At 40.4% G+C, this 20,469-nt stretch overlaps 1 protein-coding gene across 8 annotated transcripts in view; it reads left to right on the top strand.

The window, feature by feature from the left end:
• CTEXP (kinase family with ARM repeat domain-containing protein) overlaps positions 1–20,469 on the top strand; it is a 76,323-nt gene that overhangs the window by 18,738 nt on the left and 37,116 nt on the right. For 6 of the 8 annotated variants that reach the window (XR_016106905.1, XR_016106906.1, XM_088968383.1 and 3 more), the window contains 3 exons: positions 2,116–2,247; positions 2,388–2,460; positions 10,360–10,482. Coding sequence is in view for 6 of the 8 variants with exons in the window: in XM_088968383.1 (XP_088824509.1) it covers positions 2,116–2,247; positions 2,388–2,460; positions 10,360–10,482 (328 nt within the window). In the remaining 2 variants the exon portion in view is untranslated. The remainder of the gene's footprint in view (positions 1–2,115; positions 2,248–2,387; positions 2,461–10,359; positions 10,483–20,469) is intronic. The other 2 variants (XM_088968384.1, XM_088968385.1) reach the window with 2 other exon arrangements.

A 20,469-nucleotide genomic window follows, 5' to 3' on the forward strand; every position in this document is an offset into this window, starting at 1 on the left:
AGAGAAGAAGTCTTTGGGGTAGGAGTCCAAAGCAATATTCTCAAGAAGATGCAATAACTCACTAAGACTGGAAAGTTCAGATTCTCTTAAGCCTCCTCTAAAACCCAAATCCCTGCCAAAACCAATGGCAAAAGGAGAAAAAGAGAAGAATTTTGAGATAGGCACCTTCTTGAAAAGTGAGATAGAATACAAGGTTGGGAAAATGTCTTTAAGAGGGCAGTTACCCACCTAAAGGTTTTCCTAGAGAAAGATCTTGTTACTAGAGTAGGCATCATACCTGACAAAATTAAGGAATTGTGGTAGAATAGCATGGATGACATTCCATGGGGAAGCCAAAGTAGTTCAAGGAGATATACCAACATCCCATCTGTTCACCAACATCCATTGAACACTTGCCACCACCCTGTGCCATAGCTTTCCATTTTCAAGGGGCAATCTCCATAACCACTTAACTAGTAAAACTACATTCTTGAGATCTATATTCCCTAGCCCCAAAGCACCTTGGCCCTTCCTCTTGCATACAATCTCCCACTTCACCAAATGGTCCTTCTTAGTTCTTACTTTCTCCTGACTCCCACAGAAAGTCTCTCATTAGCTTCTCTAATTTGTTTTCTGTTTTTTGTAGAATTCTAAAACTGAGAGCTAGTACAAGGGGAAGTTGGCCAAAGTATATTTTATTAAAGTTATTCTATTCCCCCTCCCAAGGATGTATAGTTTCTATTCCAAGATGCTAGTCATTTCCTAGACCTCTCTACAATCAGATTCCAGAAGCTACCACACCCAAGATTGCCTGCCAGAGGAAGTTCCAAGTTATTCATAGGCCAAATACTAGTTGAGCACCCCAAATCTCTTGCAATGGTAGCTATTTCATTATCATCCATATTCAACCTAGCTACACATCTCTTCTCAAAATTTATCCGCAAGTTCAATATTCTCTTAATGAGTCCCATCAACAACTTCAAGTTCCTAACAAGTTGAGGGTTACTACCATACAAAAGATTGTTATGTCATCTGCAAATTGAAGGTGAGTAACTACAACATTATCCCTCCCCACCCTCCAACCTCTGATCAACCCTAGTAATCATTCTGCTAAGTACATCCGCAATAAGGGTGAAAAGGAAGGGGGGGGGGAATAAAGGGTCTCCTTGAGTAGTGACAAGTTTGCATACGACAGCCAGGGTAGAAGTCTCACACTACACCATTAACCAGCATTGAGTAGTGACAAGTTTGGAGACACCCATAGATCCATTTACACCAGCTTTCTCCAAAGCTTCATTTTCTCATCACTTCAAAAATGATTGATCCACCAAATTATAGGCTTTGTCAATGTCTAGCTTGCATTACCACTCCTTTCCTCCCAGATCTTTTTTCTTCCACACACTCATTGGCAATAAGAATTTGATCAACAATTTGTTTGTCTCAGATAAAAGCCACTTGGAACTGAGTGGTGATAGGAGGTAGCACAGCTTGAGGTGATAATTATGGCTACTTGATGGGTCTGCCACTAGATACCTGATGCCATTTGTATTTGATCATTTCTTCATATTCTCCTGCTGTAAGAATTCATTTTGCAGCAGTCCAGATTTCAGTAATGTAGGGCAGCAAAGTGCACGAGGTTCCCACCAGTCCAAATTTCAGTAATGCTTTATATAAATGGGAATGTGGTTATTTCAGAAAATTTAGAAATATGATTTTACCTAACATTCTGCACACATAATGGTTATTTGATAAACCACCATTGAGTAGCCAGTATCCTAGGTGTGTGGTAGCCTATTACTAATAAATATTCTATGCTTCTACTTTCTTAGTGAATGGAAGATGGATTGCCTGAATGGTTAGTGGTCATACCATTAAATATAAAGATAAGGCATGAAATAAGACTCAATCTATCATCTTTTCCACTTTTTTGAATGGAAAGCAAAAAGTATGGTATTAAAGGATAAGATTATGTACACAATCAACATCAAAGCAAAGGATATATGACCCCATCTCCCAACTACACTGGAAATGCAGCTATATATATTTTTTTGATAATTAATGCAGCTATAAATTCTCAAAACCCAATATTGCCAGGCTTAAATTCTTATTGAAAGAATTTGTGTTCCTTACTTTCAGACAGCTGATAATGTTTTTGGTGGTGTTTGGTTCTGATTGGATCTTGATATTTATCAGCATACAGAAGGTTGAATATGGATCAACATGGATCCCTTCTGGATTCCCCATTTCATGTCCTGTAAATCTGTGCCAGTAGTTCTTTTTCTTTCCCCTATTTAAGAATATTTTCTGTCGTACTCAAATCCATCTTTTTACAGATTACTTGTGTGAAGTTGGGAAACAAGGTCTTGGTTTTCTTAGCTCATGTTTATCCTTTTTTCTTTTGATGTCAGGGATGAGTATTATGCATGGGGATTACGTCAAATTGCTAAAGCTGTGAGCTTTCTAAATAATGATTGTAAACTTGTAAGTACTCTCACATGATTGCCATGGCACTATGCTGATTCATTTTTGTTGAGTTTTGGGCTGATATTACTGGTTTTTATTTACATAACATAGTTAGGGAGTTATTGGGCCTTAGGCCCATTAGTTTATTTTTAAGTTAAGAGTGCTTATTCATTTCTTACAAGTAGCCGACTTACGAAGGGCATACTTGTCATTGTACCCTCTTTGGGAGGGTTAAGAGATTTTACCCCTCCTCTTGTATCTTTTTCTCTTAATATCTTTTAATAAAAGTTTCTGTTATTTATCAAAAAAAAATTGTACCCTATTTTATTTGTGAGTATATAATCTAATTAAAGGGGCAACCAGACCTAATTTTTGGCTTCTCCCATTCTCTTCCATCTCTCTTCTCTTTCTTTCTCAGCTGGAACCTTTTCTTCTCTTTCTTTTACAGTTTTTATATCAAAACAGGCCATCAAAACTTTTCTACTTGGTATCAGAGCAAGTTTAAAGATTTTTTGAGCTGCTCCATCATGCAGCCCTAGATCGGTCAGCTGCATGATGAGGTAAAGGGCTGATCGAAGACTTCAGGTAAGCCCAATTTTTGGATTTTTTGGTGGATTTGCAATCCCTTGTAGCTGGTCTATGGTTTTAACATCAAAATCAGGAAGAATTGAAGAAAGGGGGAGAGTCATGATTTAGTAGGACTCTTCAATTTTGACCTACGAAGTGGCGCTCTAGTTTTCTAGGGTTCCTTAAGGTTTTTTGAAGGGGACGGTTCAAGTCCCAACCTTCTTTGGAGGTCTCTAGAGGGAGCAACGGTTTCTTCTCTCTCTTCTCCCGCTCCCACGGAAAAGGGAATCTTTGGAGGAAGGGGCTTCTAGGGTATTAGGAAGGTGTTTGAGGTTTCTAAAGGAGATAAATACCTTTCTATTCATCTCAAGTTGATTTCCTATTCTATTTTGGGAGTTATGAAGGGTTGTCGAGTTGAAAGCAAATTTGCAGGTGAAATGGGATCTAGGGGAGGAGGTGCTGGAGACCTCTTCAGGGCTGGGACCATCACTATAGTTAAGTTGGATGGTACAAACTACTTAGAATGGTCACAATTTGCAAAGATGGCCATTGGTGCTCGTGGGAAATTGGGGTATGTCACCGATAATGAAAAGAAACCTGAAACTAACCACTCCCGATGGGTATAGGAGAACTACATGGTGATGACTTGGATTTGCAATTCCATGTAACCACATCTCACACTATCTTTCCTACAGTGGATTATCTTTTTCCTACCGAGCCTTCCTTTCATCCCTTGACTCTGTGTTTATACCCAGGATTGTTAGTGAGGCTCCTTCCAAACCTGAGTGGAAGACAACAATGCAGGAGGAATTGATTAAAAATCAGACATGGGAGATTGTGGATTTACCTGATGGCAAGGGGACAGTTGGATGTAGATGGGCTTATACAGTGAAGTACAAAGCTGATGGGAGTATAGAAAGGTACAAGGCAAGGCTGGTTACAAAAGGGTACAGTCAAACTTATGGCATAGATTACTTGGAAACTTTTGCACTAGTGGCAAAGATGACTTCAGTCTGGATTCTTCTATCACTAGTAGCTACATACTCTTGGCCACTCTTCCAACTTGATGTGAAGAATGCCTTTCTCAATGGGGACTTGCAAGGGGAGGTGTATATGGATATTCCAGTTGGCTTCTACAATGGTGTGGAAAAAGGAAAGGTATGCAAGCTGAAAAAGCCTCTATATGGTTTGAAGTAATCACCCAGAGCTTGGTTTGATAGGTTTATAAGTGCATTGGTTGTATTTGGCTATACTCATGCTCAATCTGATCACACTCTTTTTGTGAAAAGGAGGGGGTCATTGGTGTAAATTTTGATAGTGTATGTGGATGACATTGTAGTCATAGGAAATGATCTGAGTGAGATTGATACCTTGAAGAAGAATCTACATAGAGTTTGAGATTAAGGATCTTGGGGAGCTGAAGTACTTTATGGGCATTGAGGTGGCAAGGTCCAAGCATGGGATCTTTATCTCACAGAGGAAGTATGTTCTAGATCTACTACAGGAGACATGAAAACTTGGGGCAAGGGCAACTGATACACATATTGATCAGAACCATAGGATAAATGCTTCAGAAGGTGAACTAGTGAATGATGTTGGAAGGTATCAGAGTTTAGTGGGGTGGTTTCTATACTTATGTATGATAACACCAAACATCTCTTATGCAGTGAGTGTGGTGAGCCAATACATGCATGCCCCACGAGTTCAATATTGGGAGGCTATTGATAGGATACTTTCCTATTTGAAGGGACACCCATGTAGAGGCATATTGTTTGCTGACCATGGACAATTGAAGTTAGAAGCTCACACGGATGCTGATTGGGTAGGGTGTCTAGGTGACAGGAGATCAACATCAGGGGTTTGCACTCTTGTTGGAGGTAATCTAGTTTCATGGAAGAGTAAGAAATAGACAGTTGTGGTAGGGTCAAGTGTGGAAGCTGAATACAAAGCCATGGAACATGGTGTTTCAGAACTCCTTTGAATCCGTACCTTGTTAGGGGAGATTAGAGTTTAGGCCGAAGAACCTATGGTGCTATATTGTGACAATCAAGCAGTAATTAGCATTGCCACAACCTAGTTTAGCATGACAGGATGAAGCATATAGAAGTGGATAGACACTTTATAAGGGAAAGGGTGATATCTGGAGAAGTTTGCTTACCATATGTTGCATCTGACTTGCAGCTTGCTGATGTTCTTACTAAAGGTGTTGCAAGAAACAAGCTGGAGCATGATCTACGTTGGGAATGGGTGACATTTCTTCCCAACTTGAGGGGGAGTGTTGAGTTTTGGGTTGATAGTACTTGTTTTTATTTACATAACATAGTTAGGGAGTTATTGGGCCTTAGGCCCATTAGTTTATTTTTAAGTTAAGAGTGCTTATTCAATTCTTACAAGTAGCCGACTTACTAAGGGCATACTTGTCTTTGTACCCTCTTTTATTTGTGAGTATTCAATCTAATGAAAGGGGTGGCTGTCTAGACCTAATTTTTGGCTTCTCCCATTCTCTTATTTCTCTTTTCTCTTTCTTTCTTGGTTGAAACTAGGGGTGGATTCGAGCTGAGCCGAGCCGAATAGTACCAGGCTCGAGCTTGGCTCGAGACTATTCTACAAGGCTCGAGCCAAAACCTTGAGCTCGAGCTCGGCTCGAGTCAAAAGTTCATAAGCTCGAGCTCAGCTCGGCTCAACTCATTTTATATTTTATAAAAATATTTATAAAAATAAAAATGGTATATAATTTTTTTATTTTCTATTTAAAAAATTAAGAATTATAATATTTTTATTATATACATTATTTTCTATAATTTTATTATATATATATATTTTTTGAATTGGCTCGCGAGCCTCACGAGCCGAGCTCTAGTAGGCTCGAGCTCGGCTGAAACCGAGCCGAGCCGAGCTCGAGCAGCTCGTGAAAAGCTCGGCTCGTTGCCACCCCTAGCTGAAACCTTTTCTTCTTTCTTTTACAGTTTTTATATCAAAATTTGTCATCCAAACTTTTCTACTATTTTCATATTTTAGATGTTATTGAAGTTAGGTGGCGTTTAATAAATCAGAAATTTCAGATTTGAAAAGTTAAAAAGGTATTTTTTGTGTCTGAAATCTAAAAAGAAGCATATGTGCTTTTTTACTTCTTAGAGGCTCTAAATCAATAAGTTTGTTTGTGTTGGATCAACCCTTTACCATCTGCAATTTACTGATTTTACTAATTTACCCCTAGAACATACAATTTGGAAATGTTGAGTTCAATTTGCATTATCTCATAAAAAATAATTTTCAATCTCAAAATAATATTGAAACAATACAAATAAAAAATAAATAATAAAAAATTAATAATTACTAAATGAAACGATTAAAATTAAAAAAATAACTAATGGCTATAAAATATTAAAATAATTAATAATATAAACAAATAAAAATTAAAATATTTTTTAAAAATTAATGTAATAATTAAAAAATACTAGTTAATAAAAATAATTAATAATTAATAAGTAACACAAGTAAAATTAATAAAAAATAATTAATGTTTAATAAAAATATTAAAATAATTAATAATTAATAATAATAATAGTTATTATTATTACTCATCGAAAGTGGCGATGGCGGGAAGACAGGAGAGAGAGAGAGAGCCGCTGCAACTTGTAACGGTGGTGGCGGGAAGACAAGGGGGAGAGAAAGAGAACTGCCGCTGCAAGTTGTAGCGGCGGTGGCGGGAAGACATGGGGAGAGAGAGATTGCAGCGGCGGAGGCTGGAAGACGGGAGAGAGAGAGCGAGTGGTGGGAAGACGGGGGAGAGTGAGAGAGAGCTACCGCTGCAACTACTGGGGTATTTTTGACTATAGGCCACGTTTGAAACGCGTCTTAGCACGTTAAGTGACGGGCCTGAGTCTAAAAATTTCAGATCTGAAAAAACTTTTCAGACCCTATTTCAGATGCAACACCAAACAAAGGTGGCATCTGAAAAGCAACATTTTCAGATTCAGACGTCTGGAAAGTGCAATCAAATGCCACCTTAGCAAAACAGGATTCACATAGCTGACCCCATATAGTTGGGATAAGGCTTCTATATGATGATGATCATGGGATGTTACCAAAGTTGCAGGTTTTGAATTCATTAATGTTTACTAGTTGGCAATGGAGCTGAAAGTCCATAGCATTTTGTTAGTTCTTTTATATGCGAAACATGCAAGAAAAATTCATATATGTTTATGTATTATGCTCTACTACTCTTTTTTGCCTTTTAACCTTCTGTTGAAAATTCCCCTGAAGTAAATACAAAATCTTTTCATGTTAATTGAAAGTATACGCTGCATTTCTTTTTCTTTTTCTTTTTAAGTATGGATAGTCATGTAAAAAGCCTTCGTCTAAGCTACAATTTATTGTTTTGATATATTATTAAAGTTCATTTTGATCCACCTCCTTTTAGTAATCTCCTAATAGAATTTTAAATATTTGGATGATAAACTTTTAAATTTCACATCCATTTCCTTTGTGTTATAAAAACAAAACACATGAATCAACAAGACATGGAATATGAAAATTGGCCTTTTTGGTTTCCTCCACAGAAACAAGCTTTAAAGTACAAGGATGGGATTAGAAAGTAATGTCATATTTTCAGATTTGTCTTTTCTGTCCTTAAATTTTCTCAAAGGAAAAGATCATTTATTTATTTTCCAGTCTAGACTGAAAACCATTTACTTGTGTGTGAAGTATACCTACTAAAAGAGGTCAACTCCCTTCTCAGTTTGATCTCAAATCTTGGTGTGTCACTTTGGGCCTAGAGAAAGCATGGGGTTTTCAATATCGATTTCCATGGTGGTTTCTGTGAAAGAAACTTTCCATATCCCTTATTGGGGAAGGTATGATTATCCTTCCTAGGAAAATCTTTCTACTTTCCTTCAAAGCCATGTGATTCCTTTCTTTCCATATGTACCAACAGAAGGGGATATGGACCATTGCTCAGAAAATGACACATCTTGGCATGATGGGGACAACATGCCATGCTTGAAGGGCTTCCCTAATAGAATGAGGAGCAGCTCAAGAAGAACACAAGAAGGACCTCATTACAAGGAGTTGATCTCCATGGAAGATCATCTATAGGGAGCTTCACCATATTTGGCCACTATAATTGTCCTCCATATGGCTGAATTCTTGTGGATGGGTATCTAGATACAATTCCCCCATATCGAATATTGATTGTCAATCATTACATATCCCAAAATTTAAAATTTAGTTGATTAAAGTTATTATGGCAATGGTGGAACATTGGCTAAGGTCTATGCCTATTTTTTCTCATTATTCCACTGTTGATATCTTAAGAAGTTAGCACATCATTGCTGTGTCTTCCTCAAATGGGGTATCAGTGTAAAAAATTTGCTCACCTCTTACACATCCATTCATGAAGATTACATCTAATGGTTGCAGTTTAGGTAATGCTGGGAGTTCAGGGACTGGGAGAATTTTAGGATCTCTAATAGAGAGAATGGCCCTTCTCTCAGGATCTGTTGGACTTGAAGACTCCATGAGGCCAGAATTAATCTCTGCCTTTGAAGGGTCTAAGATTGGGTAGGTCTCTCAACTACAGCAATATAATAGTGGAGGATGTTTCAAAGGTTCTTGTGGTTGTTGAGGAATAACAATGTGGTAACTTGGAAATACTGAATATGCAATCTTCCATTGGATACACAGATCATCCAACAATATGGAAGATGCCTTGGTTAGACAAGGAGTATAGAGGGAATGATTGTTCTGAGGAGTAGTTCCTCAGAATTGAGATTATTTGAAGGAACCTGGGAGTGGCTCCAATAAGTGATAAAACGAAGGAAAGTAGACTAAGATGGTTTGGGCATGTTCACAGAAGATCATCTATGGCACCGGTAAGAAGAAATGATCTGTTACAAGTTGAAGAGGCTAGGAGAGCTGGGGGCAGATATAAAAGGGCATGTGTTGAAGTAATGAGAAATTATTTAAGGGCCTTGAGTTTATCAATGGATATGGAACCAAATAGAACAGATTGACAGATCAGGATTCATGTAACCAACCACATGTAGTTGGGACAAGGCTTAGATGATGATAATGATGTTTTGAGTGGTTCCCTCGGGGAACTAATTGTAACAAAGAAACGAATATATAGTGCAAGGGGAAGGTAGCAAGGTCTAGCCTACAAGAAGGGGTGCTGGGCAGTCCATACTGTATATTCTTTTTACAGTTAATAAAACTATTAATTGTTACTGGTAAAAAAATTCAAAAATTGGAGTCGAACAAAATTTGTGCCCCCAAAACCCATGGAGATCTAGGCATAAGCATTCAAGGACCGTCAACGTTTTTCTACTTGACAAATGGTTTTGGTGTTTCAATGAAGAACTGGAAAGCCGATGGAGGTAGGTTCTTGCATCCAAGTATCACACAAGGAACATGGAATGGGACCTGGGAGAGACAAGAAACTCCTATGGATGCTCTATTAAGAAAAGGACTGAGAAATCCTACTCATAGTTCATAAGAGGCATCTGATACAAAATGGTTGGGGCACATGGGTAAGGTGTTAGAGGGACACATCTTGTGATGATGGCCCCATGTGGAGCTATTCTCATCCTTTTGAACCTATGACTAAATTACCAGGGAAAATTCAAAGTGAGAAACATTGTCTGGGGCAAGCAGGTGGGAGAGTTCAGCAGATGCAGCCTTATCCTCCTTGATAAAATGTTTGTCCACTTCCTGTGCTTTGTTTGATTATGTAGAACTGGATTGGATGCAGGTGGGAGAGTGACATGGCACTGTCAACTAGGAATCCTAGCTCACCCAACAATTCTTTATCCACCTAACCTCTCTTTTTTATTGATTCAACAGAGAGAGACTATTCATCTCCCCCAGCTGGCTTCAATTATATATACATACTAATCAAGATTACAAATTAAGAATACCATAGTTTGATAATGTCTATTTTATTATTATAATCTCAAGCCTCAACAAATTAAGAATATAAAAGAATTTCATAGCAACATGTACAAATTGGTTTGGTGATTAAGTGAGGTGACCCTCCAGAGGCGCCTCATCGCCTAGGCATCACCTTGACAAATGTGGCCCTAAAAGCTTAATGTAATGCAATATCAACATGTGGAAAAAGTTAATTGCTTTTGACCTCTATAATGCACAACTGCACTCTGATTTTCTATCTTGTATCCATGTTTTTTAAAAAAGGAGTTTGCTGGTTTTGATTCCGGCTGCTGATTGTAAAATTTTGTTTACTTGAAATTTTATTTTGTTATTTTTAGCTTATATCAATTTTATTCTTTACAGCAGTATCCATTTGAGGATAATTATCCATTCATTTTGTGATTAGCTTCATGGTTCCAGGTTCATGGTAATGTATGTTTGTCCAGCGTTGTTGTAACACAAACTTTGGACTGGAAGCTGCATTCTTTTGATGTTTTATCCGAGTTTGATGGGAAGAATGAAGCTTCTACTGGGCCAATGCTGGTAATATTTTGTTAAAATGTGATGGACTGCTTCTATTTTCTTTTAACTTTCTGGTTGTTTTGTTATAGACCTATTTTAGATGTCATTTCCATTACATGTCTGTTTCAATGTCTTTGCCTTGCTACAAATTGCTGCAATGACATTCAGAAGAGATGTATAAAGGTAAATAGAAATTTGAAGGCAATGTCATCAAATATGACTCGTATTTCTTTGTTGATTTGATTGTTATTGGAGTTTGCCAGTTTGTAGCAAGCTCTGTGATTTTTGTATGGGTTATTCTGCAAGATTGGACCTGCTCATCCAAATAATCTTATAGGGATCAGAGGGGAACATTGTATTGGGACCCTGCCCCTTCTCCATGGTCTCAAGCTCCTTTTTCCTTTTTTATGTTGTGAGAGTAGAGGTAGACGAAGTGGCCACTTGTTGGGTGATTGATGGCTTGGTAGATCATTGAAAAACTTGACTAAGGGTTGAGTGCATCGTTCTGAGTTGGTTGGGTTCCATCTTGGGATATATTCTTGTATCTTGAGTATTGAGTTTTAATTTATTGTGTCAGTTATCTCTTAGATTTTTCTTTCTGTGGCTCCTCTCTCTTATACAGGTGTCCTTTTGTTGTACGATTGCTTTCTTTTTATCTGTATTAGTACACTTTCATAAAAGAACAAGCCTAGATATGCAGGAAACATCTTTTTTTTTTTCCTATGAGACATATTTTCTGATTGGTCAATGATAAGGCCCAGAAACCCACTCAAATGCATTTTTCTTAAGAATCTGTGTGAGAGGGGCTGCTAATTCCCCATAGTGCTTAATGAAGTGCAGTGGTTGTTAAAATATTATGAGGACGTTTTCTAGGAGCCAATGGCCCCTCCCCCAGTAAGGGCCCAAGACCACCGTATCCCCATTATCTCGGGAGCCTATGTACGTTTGTACAGATACCCCCAGTTTCAGAAGACAGAGATTGAAAACATTGTGAATCAGCCCAGTTGCAGTCCTTATTCCTCCCTGGTTCTATTAGTCAAGAAGAAAGACAGTACTTGGAGGTTTTGTGTTGACTACAGGGCACTCAACCACATAACGGTAAAAGATTGTTTTCCCATACCAATAATTGATGAGTTGCCTGATGAGTTAAAGATGGCTATTGTTTTTTCTAAATTGGACCTAAGGTTGGGTTACCATCAAATCCGGGTACACCCCAGCGATATACACAAGACTGCATTTAGAATGGACGATAGCTACTATGAGTTTGTGGTTATGCTGTTTGGGCTGATCAATGCACCCTATACTTTTCAAGCTTTGATGAATGATATTTTTTGTCCCTATTTGCACTGATTTATACTTGTATTTTTTGATGACATCTTAGTCTACAACTAAGATTGGGCATCACACTTAGAGCATCTCACAATTACCTTGCACATTCTCTGACGTCACCAGCTATATGCTAAGCTCTTCAAGTGTATCTTCGGGCAGACAAGAGTGCACTATTTGGGACATACTGTGGAGGCAGGTTATGTGAGGACTGACCCTGAGAAAACCAAGGTGATGACAGTTGGCCCAAGCCCACTAATATCTGCAGTCTAAGAGGCTCCTTGGGCCTCACAGGCTACTACAGGCATTTTAGTAAGCACTATGGGGAATTAGCAGCTCCTCTCACACAGCTTCCTAAGAGAAATGCATTTGAGTGGGTTTCGGGGCCTTATCATTCAATGATCAAGAGATCGCATTCATAAGAGAAAAGTTTGGTAGAAATAGGGTCTCCGAAAAGATCCTAACAAGAAACACCAAGAACCAAGGATAGAATTGTGTAAAACACACCTGCAATAATTCAAAAAAAGAGAAGAAAGAAAAGAAGGGAAGAGAGAGAAGAAGAGTTCTATCCTCTCTCTCACCCCTAATGACATCTTTTATTGTTTTAATTCTAATCTAAGTACAACTTCCCTGAATGCCCTTAATGGGGCAGCCAACACTAAAGAACTAATAATAATAATAAAAAAAAAGAACAAAACAGCCCCATAACTGAAAAATATAGCATAAAACATAAATTAAATAAAGAGACTAAGGCCCATTCTCACTAGAGATAGAAACAATAAGACATACAAAAAAAGAAGAATCCAAAACATACAATCATGTCCATCCTTTTCTTAATTGGTTGAATGACTAACTTTCTTTTGGCCCTCGGAGATAGAGTGACTTCATTGGGGAGATGAGATCTGTTGAAACTGTCAGTCTTTTCTTTATTTTAGTGCCACAGGAGCACATGTATAATTTTCTTCCCATTTATTATTAGAGTGGGTCACCCTAATATAAATACTAAAGCTGGCACTGCCAAAACATGGTATCAGAGTGGCAGATCTAGGATTAGAATAAGTGCGGCCAGTTTTTTTCTCAGAACCTTTTTTTTTTCTGTCTCTTGTGGATCGAATCCAAGAAAGGGTGCATCGGGTTGACTTGAAAGGAACTTCTGTGTAATTCTTCCCTTTCCCTCTTGGTCGTGTGCCAAGAAAACACCAAGGGAAGGGAAGTCCAATGTTGTGAAGTTGGTTTGTCTCTGTTTTCTCTCAATTTTGTGGATTGATTGATCCTTCTGTACCCAGGTAAGTGGGTTATGTAGGTCTGATGACCTGTAGCTGCTGCAACGGTGTGTTTTCTCAGCTTGTGTGGATCAAGTGATTCTTTTTTTGCCCTGACTGTTCAGACCTGAAATTGATCTTTTTTTTTTTTTTTTTTTGTCTCTGGAACTTGTTCAATAGTGTGGTAGTCTGAGAATAAGTGCTGTTGTGTGACAACAAGGACTGAATTGTGCCTAAACTGTGAATGAACTGAGAATAAGTACCTTGACTGAACTGTGAGTCTGTTGTGGATGTATTCATGGGAAGAATTACCGCCGCCGGAAGCAGCAGTGAGGGGGGCCCACACAGTAGCTTATCTTGCCACATCAGCTCTTCTTGCCAGCTCGCCAATAGTTTACTTATTCCAGTTCTGTTCTTACTTATCTATTAGAGATAGGAACTGAGTTCTGTTAGAAGTCTGTTAGAAGTAGGAGTTTGATTTAAAGTTGGATTGTCCTAGCTTAGTCGAATGGAGTAAGGAGTCTCCTCTTGTAATCTCCCCGTGGACCGACCCGTGACGAGATCCTATGCCCGGGCCCAATCACAGCTCCTTAAATAGGAGATTACAAGAGGAGACTCCTTACTCCATTCGACTAAGCTAGGACAATCCAACTTTAAATCAAACTCCTACTTCTAACAGAACTCAGTTCTTATCTCTGATAGATAAGAACAGAACTAGATAAGTAAGAACAGAACTCCTACTTCTAACAGACTTCTAACAGAACTCAGTTCTTATCTCTAATAGATAAGTAAGAACAGAACTGGAATAAGTAAACTATTGGCAAGCTGGTAAGAAGAGCTGATGTGGCAAGATAAGCTGCTGTGTGGGCCCCCTCACTGCTGCTGCCGGTGGCGGTAATTCTTCCCACGAATGCATCCACAACATTACTCCCTTCTTGGACTACGAGCTTGTCCTCAAGCTCGAATTCAGGATGGGTGTCAGGAAACACCGTGAAAGGAATCCCGGATAGGTGGAATGACTTTGCCCTCCTGGATCGGGTTCCAATGAAGGTGGGGTTCATCCTCATCTTCCTCTTGTTTCACCAGGAGGGCAGAAAAGTCTCTTGCACTTGTGCCCTGCTGAGTAGAGTTCCTCGCAATTAAAACATTGCCCCCTCGCCCTGCATTCTGCCATCTCAGCCCTGGACAAGTGCTTAATAGGGGGTGTACCGACGCTGCTCCGCACACTGGATGCTGATCTGGAATTGGTGCTCGTCTGTGGCTTCCGTTCTTGGCTGGCTGCTGGATATGGAGCCATTCCGAGTGGTTCCGGGGATGCTCATGCTGATGGAGGCCATCCCATACTGAAGGTTCCGTGGCTGAGTTGTAGCTTGCGTTCGAAGGCGCGTGTTAGGTTCATGGCTGTGACCAGGTTGGGAGGGTGTTGCATATCGACTTGCTGATCTGCGCGAACCGAGGTTGCTCTGGCGAGAAGGGTTTGGAACTGGCGTTGGTATTCAGCCACGGTTCTAGTTTGCTTGAGGTTGATTAACTAACCCAGCGGGTTGCTTGTCATTGGTGGTCTGAACCTGAGGAGACAATATGATTTAAACTGCCCCCAACTGAGCCTGGGTTCTTCTTGCTCCAGTCAGTAGAACCAGAGCTGCGCCTCTTCTGATAGGTGGAAGGTGGCCAGACTGACCTTATCTTTGTCATCAGTGTGCTGATTACGGAAGAACTGTTCGCAGCGATACAGCCATTCTAACAGGTCTCCGATGCCGTTGTAAGATGGGAATTCCAGCCAGCTATACTTGGGAATAACTGCGGCTGTCGGGGCAGTGATCTGCTGTTCGCTGGACGTCTCTGCCCAGTCCGGACAACGACTGTTTGTGGTGGCGGTTCCCTTAGAACTTCTGTCCTTGTTGGAGAGGAATGCTTCCAGCAGGAGTCGCAGCTCCCGGACATCATCCTTGACTTCACGAACCTCCATGCTGGTTTCTACGAGCCTATGTTCCAGTTCGTGGACCCTGGAAGACAGCGGCTCCTGTTCCCCCATGACGGTAGGCTCTAATACCAGAATGTTATGGGCCCGGGCATAGGATCTCGTCACGGGTCGGTCCACGGGGAGAACCTCTTGCTTCCCCTTGCGCCTTCCCTTGCGTGCAGACCCTATTGTGGAAAACCGAATGGGTGATTTGTCCAAGAGACCACCCGAACTCTCCTCACTCTTCTCTTGACTGGAAACTGAATACTTTATTCCCAATCACAACTCCTTAAATAGGAGATTACAAGAGGAGTGGGAAGAATTACCGCTGCCGGCAGCAACAGTGAGGGGGGCCCACATAGCAGCTTATCTTGCTACGTCAGCTCTTCTTGCCAGCTCGCCAATAGTTTACTTATTCCAATTCTGTTCTTATTTATCTAGTTCTGTTCTTACTTATCTATTAGAGATAGGAACTGAGTTTTTTTAGAAGTCTGTTAGAAGTAGGAATTTGATTTAAAGTTGGATTGTCCTAGCTTAGTTGAATGGAGTAAGGAGTCTCCTCTTGTAATCTCCCCGTGGACCGACCTGTGACGAGATCCTACGCCCGGGCCCAATCACAGCTCCTTAAATAGGATATTACAAGAGGAGACTCCTTACTCCATTCGACTAAGCTAGGACCAACCCGCTGGAAGACAACGGCTCCTGTTCCCCCATGACGGTAGGCTTTGATACCAGAATGTTATGGGCCCGGGCGTAGGATCTCGTCACGGGTCGGTCCACGGGGAGAACCTCTTACTTCCCCTTGCACCTTCCCTTGCGTGCAGACCCTATTGTGGAAAACCGAATGGGTGATTTGTCCAAGAGACCACCCGAGCTCTCCTCACTCTTCTCTTGACTGGAAACTGAATACTTTATTCCCAATCACAGCTCCTTAAATAGGAGATTACAAGAGGAGACTCCTTACTCCATTCGACTAAGCTAGGACAATCCAACTTTAAATCAAACTCCCACTTCTAACAGAACTCAGTTCTTATCTCTAATAGATAAGAACAGAACTAGATAAGTAAGAACAAAACTCCTACTTCTAACAGACTTCTAACAGAACTCAGAGTTTATCTCTAATAGATAAGTAAGAACAGAACTAGATAAGTAAGAACAGAACTGGAATAAGTAAACTATTGGCGAGCTGGCAAGAAGAGCTGACGTGGCAAGATAAGCTGCTGTGTGGGCCCCCCTCACTGCTGCTGCCGGCGGCGGTAATTCTTCCCACGAATGCATCCACAACAGAGTCGGTGACTAAACTAAGAACAAGTACCTTGACTGAATTGTGACCGAACTGAGAACACGTACCATGTCTCCCGAGGATTCTAGTATGTCTGGTGTGACCTCTAGTCAAGGTGGAGTGAGTGAAGGATTTGACATTGTCAGAAGTCTAGACACACTCAGGATACATGTTGGGAACTTCATAGGAAGCCAAAGTGGGCCCAGGAGATGAGTAAAAATTCAGACTAGAATAAGAAACTGGGATAGCAAGGTTAGAAGAAGTTTAGTGCAGCAAACTTAGCCTCTCAGGAGTCTCAACCATCTACCACTACCTTAAGCCAGGGCCGCCCTTTCGTGACTGATCCCAGGGAAGATATCATTAATTCTTTCCATGACCATTTGAAGCTATATGGGAGGGCAATCCGCCAGATGGATTCTACTCCTCCTCCCTCGACTTCCTTTATGTCTAAATCAGACAATGGTAATTTTGCCACAACTTTCCATGTGTCCTCTCATCCCTCAGATTCCCCTTGGATAATAGATTCTAGAGCCTCGAACCATTTGATTGGTAAGTCATATTGTTTTCAATCTTATCATCTTTTATTTGGCAGGAACAAGGTGAGACTGGATGATGGCTCTTTCTCCACCATAGCTGGTCAAGGAACCATCTCCCTTCCTCTTGGACTTACCCTTTCTAATGTGATACATGTTCCAAAACTACCTATAAATTTGTCCTCTATTAGTAGTATAACAAATTTGTTAAACTGCTAGGTAAATTTCCCTTCTTGTGTGATAATAGGATTTAGCCTTGGGGAAGATGATTGGTAGAGGTTATATGGTTGATGGTCTCTACATGCTGGAGAATAAAGATAGTCTTGTGGTTATTGAGTCCAAGAGTCAGCCTAGTAGGAGTTAAGTCTATTTACATTTAGGTCATTTATCTTTTGAGTTATTAAAAGTTTTGTTTCTAGATTTATTTAAGTCATTGTTAGTCTCTGAATTTGCATGCCAAAATTTTCAATTAAGGAAACATTGTAGAAATCATTCTGCTTCAAGGAATAATAAATATGATTTTCCTTTCCATATTGTTTGTTCTTTTGTTTAGGGCCTTGCTACTTTACCATTTGAGGCTGGCTATAAATATTTCATTACGCTTATTGATGACTACTCGATATATACATGGGTGTATCCCATGTGGTCCAGAGATGAAATACCCAAAATTATAAAAGATTTCCAATGCTTGATATTTACTCAACTTCAGACGGAGATCGAAAATTTCCAATCGGACAATGCCAAAGAGTATTTTCATATTGATCTCACAGAGTTTTTGCTTCGTGTGGGGCCATCCATCATAGCTCTTGTGCTAGAACTCCCCAATAGAATGGTGTTGTAGAAAGAAAAAACCGCCAACTCCTTGAAGTTGTTCATGGGTTACTCATACACATGAATGCTCTAAAACGTCTTTAGTTGAATGTTGTGTTATGTGCTTCCTACCTTATCAACCATATGCCATCTCTCTTGTTAGCGTACAAGGCCCCTCATCAGCTCTTGTTTCTTGAAGCTCCCTTCTTCTCTATAGGTTGTCGTTGTTTTGTTCAAGACTTGTCTCCTACTCATGGTAAACTTGATCTTTGTACTATTCCCTGTGTATTAGTTGAAAACAGTCCTAGAAGTAGGGACTGTGTTTGAAACAAAGGAAACTAGCAAGAGAAGATTAGAGAAGAAGAGAGAGCTGCGGCAAGAAGAGTTAGAGGATGAGAGTTTCGAACATAACCTCCCTCTAACTCTCTAATACACTTTTATTAAGTTAATCTTTTAGTAATTACAAGAGAGGTCCTTAGTTGGACAAGAAATTACAAAAGAGGAACATAAAAGAGTATGGGCCCAGAATAAGGCCCATTACAGAGAAGAACATAAAGATAACATACAGTAACAGCCTATGGGCCATTCGGCCCATCTTCTCTACACTCCCCCTCAAGCTGAGCATAGATGTCAATCATGCCCAGCTTGCCAGTGTCATGATGAAGTCTTGCCTTGGAGATGCCTTTGGTGAGAAAGTCTGCCAATTGGCCTTCAGAGGTAACGAATGGAAAGCACACTTCTCCGGAGGAGACTCTTTCTCGGATAAAATGTCTATCAACTTCAATATGTTTGGTTCTATCATGTTGTACCGGGTTGTGAGCAATGTTGATGGCAGCCTGATTATCACAGTACAACATCATGGGTCTGTCATGATCAATCCCAAGTTCTTCCATTAAGGACCTTAGCCACAACAATTCCGAGACCCCATGTGCCATGGCCCTATACTCTGCTTCTGCAGAAGATCTGGCCACAACAGATTGTTTCTTACTCCTCCAAGAGACATTACCAGCCACCAGATTGCAATATCCTGAAGTAGATCTTCTGTCATCCATATTTCCAGCCCAATCAGCATCGGTATAGGCTTCAAGTTTCAAGTGGTCATGCTTGGTAAAAAGGATTCCTTTCCCTGGAGAGCCTTTTAGATAGCACAAAATCCGTTCTGCTGCTGCCATATGAGTATCTCTAGGAGCATGCATGAATTGGCTAATGCAACTGACAGCATATGCAATATCTGGTCTAGTCATGCACAGGTACAGGAGCTTCCCAAGAAGTCTCTGAAAAACCCCTTTGTCTTCCAACAGAGTTCCATCTGTAGCTGAAAGTTTGTGACTCATATCAATGGGAGTTGCAGCTGGTCTTGCACCCAGTTTTCCAGTTTCAGACAATAAATCAAGAACATATTTCCTTTGGGAAATAAGGATCCCATCCTTGGATCTGGAAACTTCTATGCCAAGGAAGTATCTCAACTCCCCCAGATCCTTAATCTCAAATTCTGTATGCAGGAAAGACTTAAGAGCCAGAATGCCTGAGGCATCATCACCAATCACTATAATGTCATCAACATACACAATGAGATACACTGCCAAAGATCTACTTTTCTTCACAAACAGAGTATGATCCGACTGTGTCTGAACATAGCCGAATTTAACAAGTGCAGCTCTAAATCTCTCAAACCAGGCTTTAGGAGATTGTTTGAGACCATAAAGAGATTTCTTCAATCTGCATACCTTTCCTTGCATATCTTTCCCATACATCCCTGGGGGAAGGCACATGTAGACTTCCTCATGTAAGTTACCATTCAGGAATGCATTCTTTACATCCAACTGATAGAGAGGCCAATCAAAGTGAGCTGCCATAGATAAAAGAACCCTCACAGATGTCATCTTGGCAACAGGGGCAAAAATCTCCAGGTAGTCAATCCCATATGTCTGTGTATACCCTTTTGCAACAAGCCTAGCCTTGTACCTCTCAATAGTTCCATCAGCTCTGTATTTAATGGTGAAAACCCACTTGCACCCAACCAGATCCTTCCCTTCAGGCAAATCCACCACCTCCCAAGTACCGTTTGCATGTAGAGCATCCATTTCGGTTTCCATGGCATCTCTCCATTTTGGAATCCCAAGAGCTTCTAAGACAGACCTAGGAATGGGGTTAGAAGCAACAGAAGAGAGATAGGCAAAGTATGAAGGAGAAAGCAGGTCATAAGAAAAGTGTTTTGAAATGCAGTGTGCAGTACACTTCCGCTTCCCTTTCCTAACAGCAATGGGGACATCAAGGTCTGGAAAAGATGATTCCAAAGGAGTTGAAGCAGTACCTGTTATCTCATCTGTGATTGGGAATGTATGAGCTTCATCTGTTGTAAGGGAAACCACTTGCTCATTCCTGGATCTCTGCCTTTGGGATTATGGATAGGGCGAGGGGGTAAAGAAATAGGGTCCCCTGGACAAGAGGTATGAAGTGACTGATCCTCCCTTGACTCATTTGGTGAGGATACAGGTTTGTCAAGAGACTCAACTGGGACAGGAAGAGGAAGAGCAAAAACTTGTGACAGACTCTCCCCCTGTGGACAAAGTCCATCCTGGGAGGAACTATAAAAAGGAGAAAGTTCATTAAAGGTGACATCCATAGAGACATGTCAGGTGCCAGTCTTTGGATCAAAACAGCAATATCCCTTTTGTGTGGGGGAGTAACCAAGGAAGATACATTTGTGGGCTTTCGGTTCAAACTTGTGTCTTTGCACACTTGGAATGTGAACATAGCAGGTACAGCCAAACACACGAAGAGGAATTGGGAAGAGATCCTTGTCTGGATAAAGAAGACTGAAGGGGATTT

This window comes from Nelumbo lutea, chromosome 2, assembly GCF_056320005.1.
Source record: "Nelumbo lutea isolate HS-2025 chromosome 2, American lotus-T2T, whole genome shotgun sequence".
Taxonomy (NCBI): domain Eukaryota; kingdom Viridiplantae; phylum Streptophyta; class Magnoliopsida; order Proteales; family Nelumbonaceae; genus Nelumbo; species Nelumbo lutea.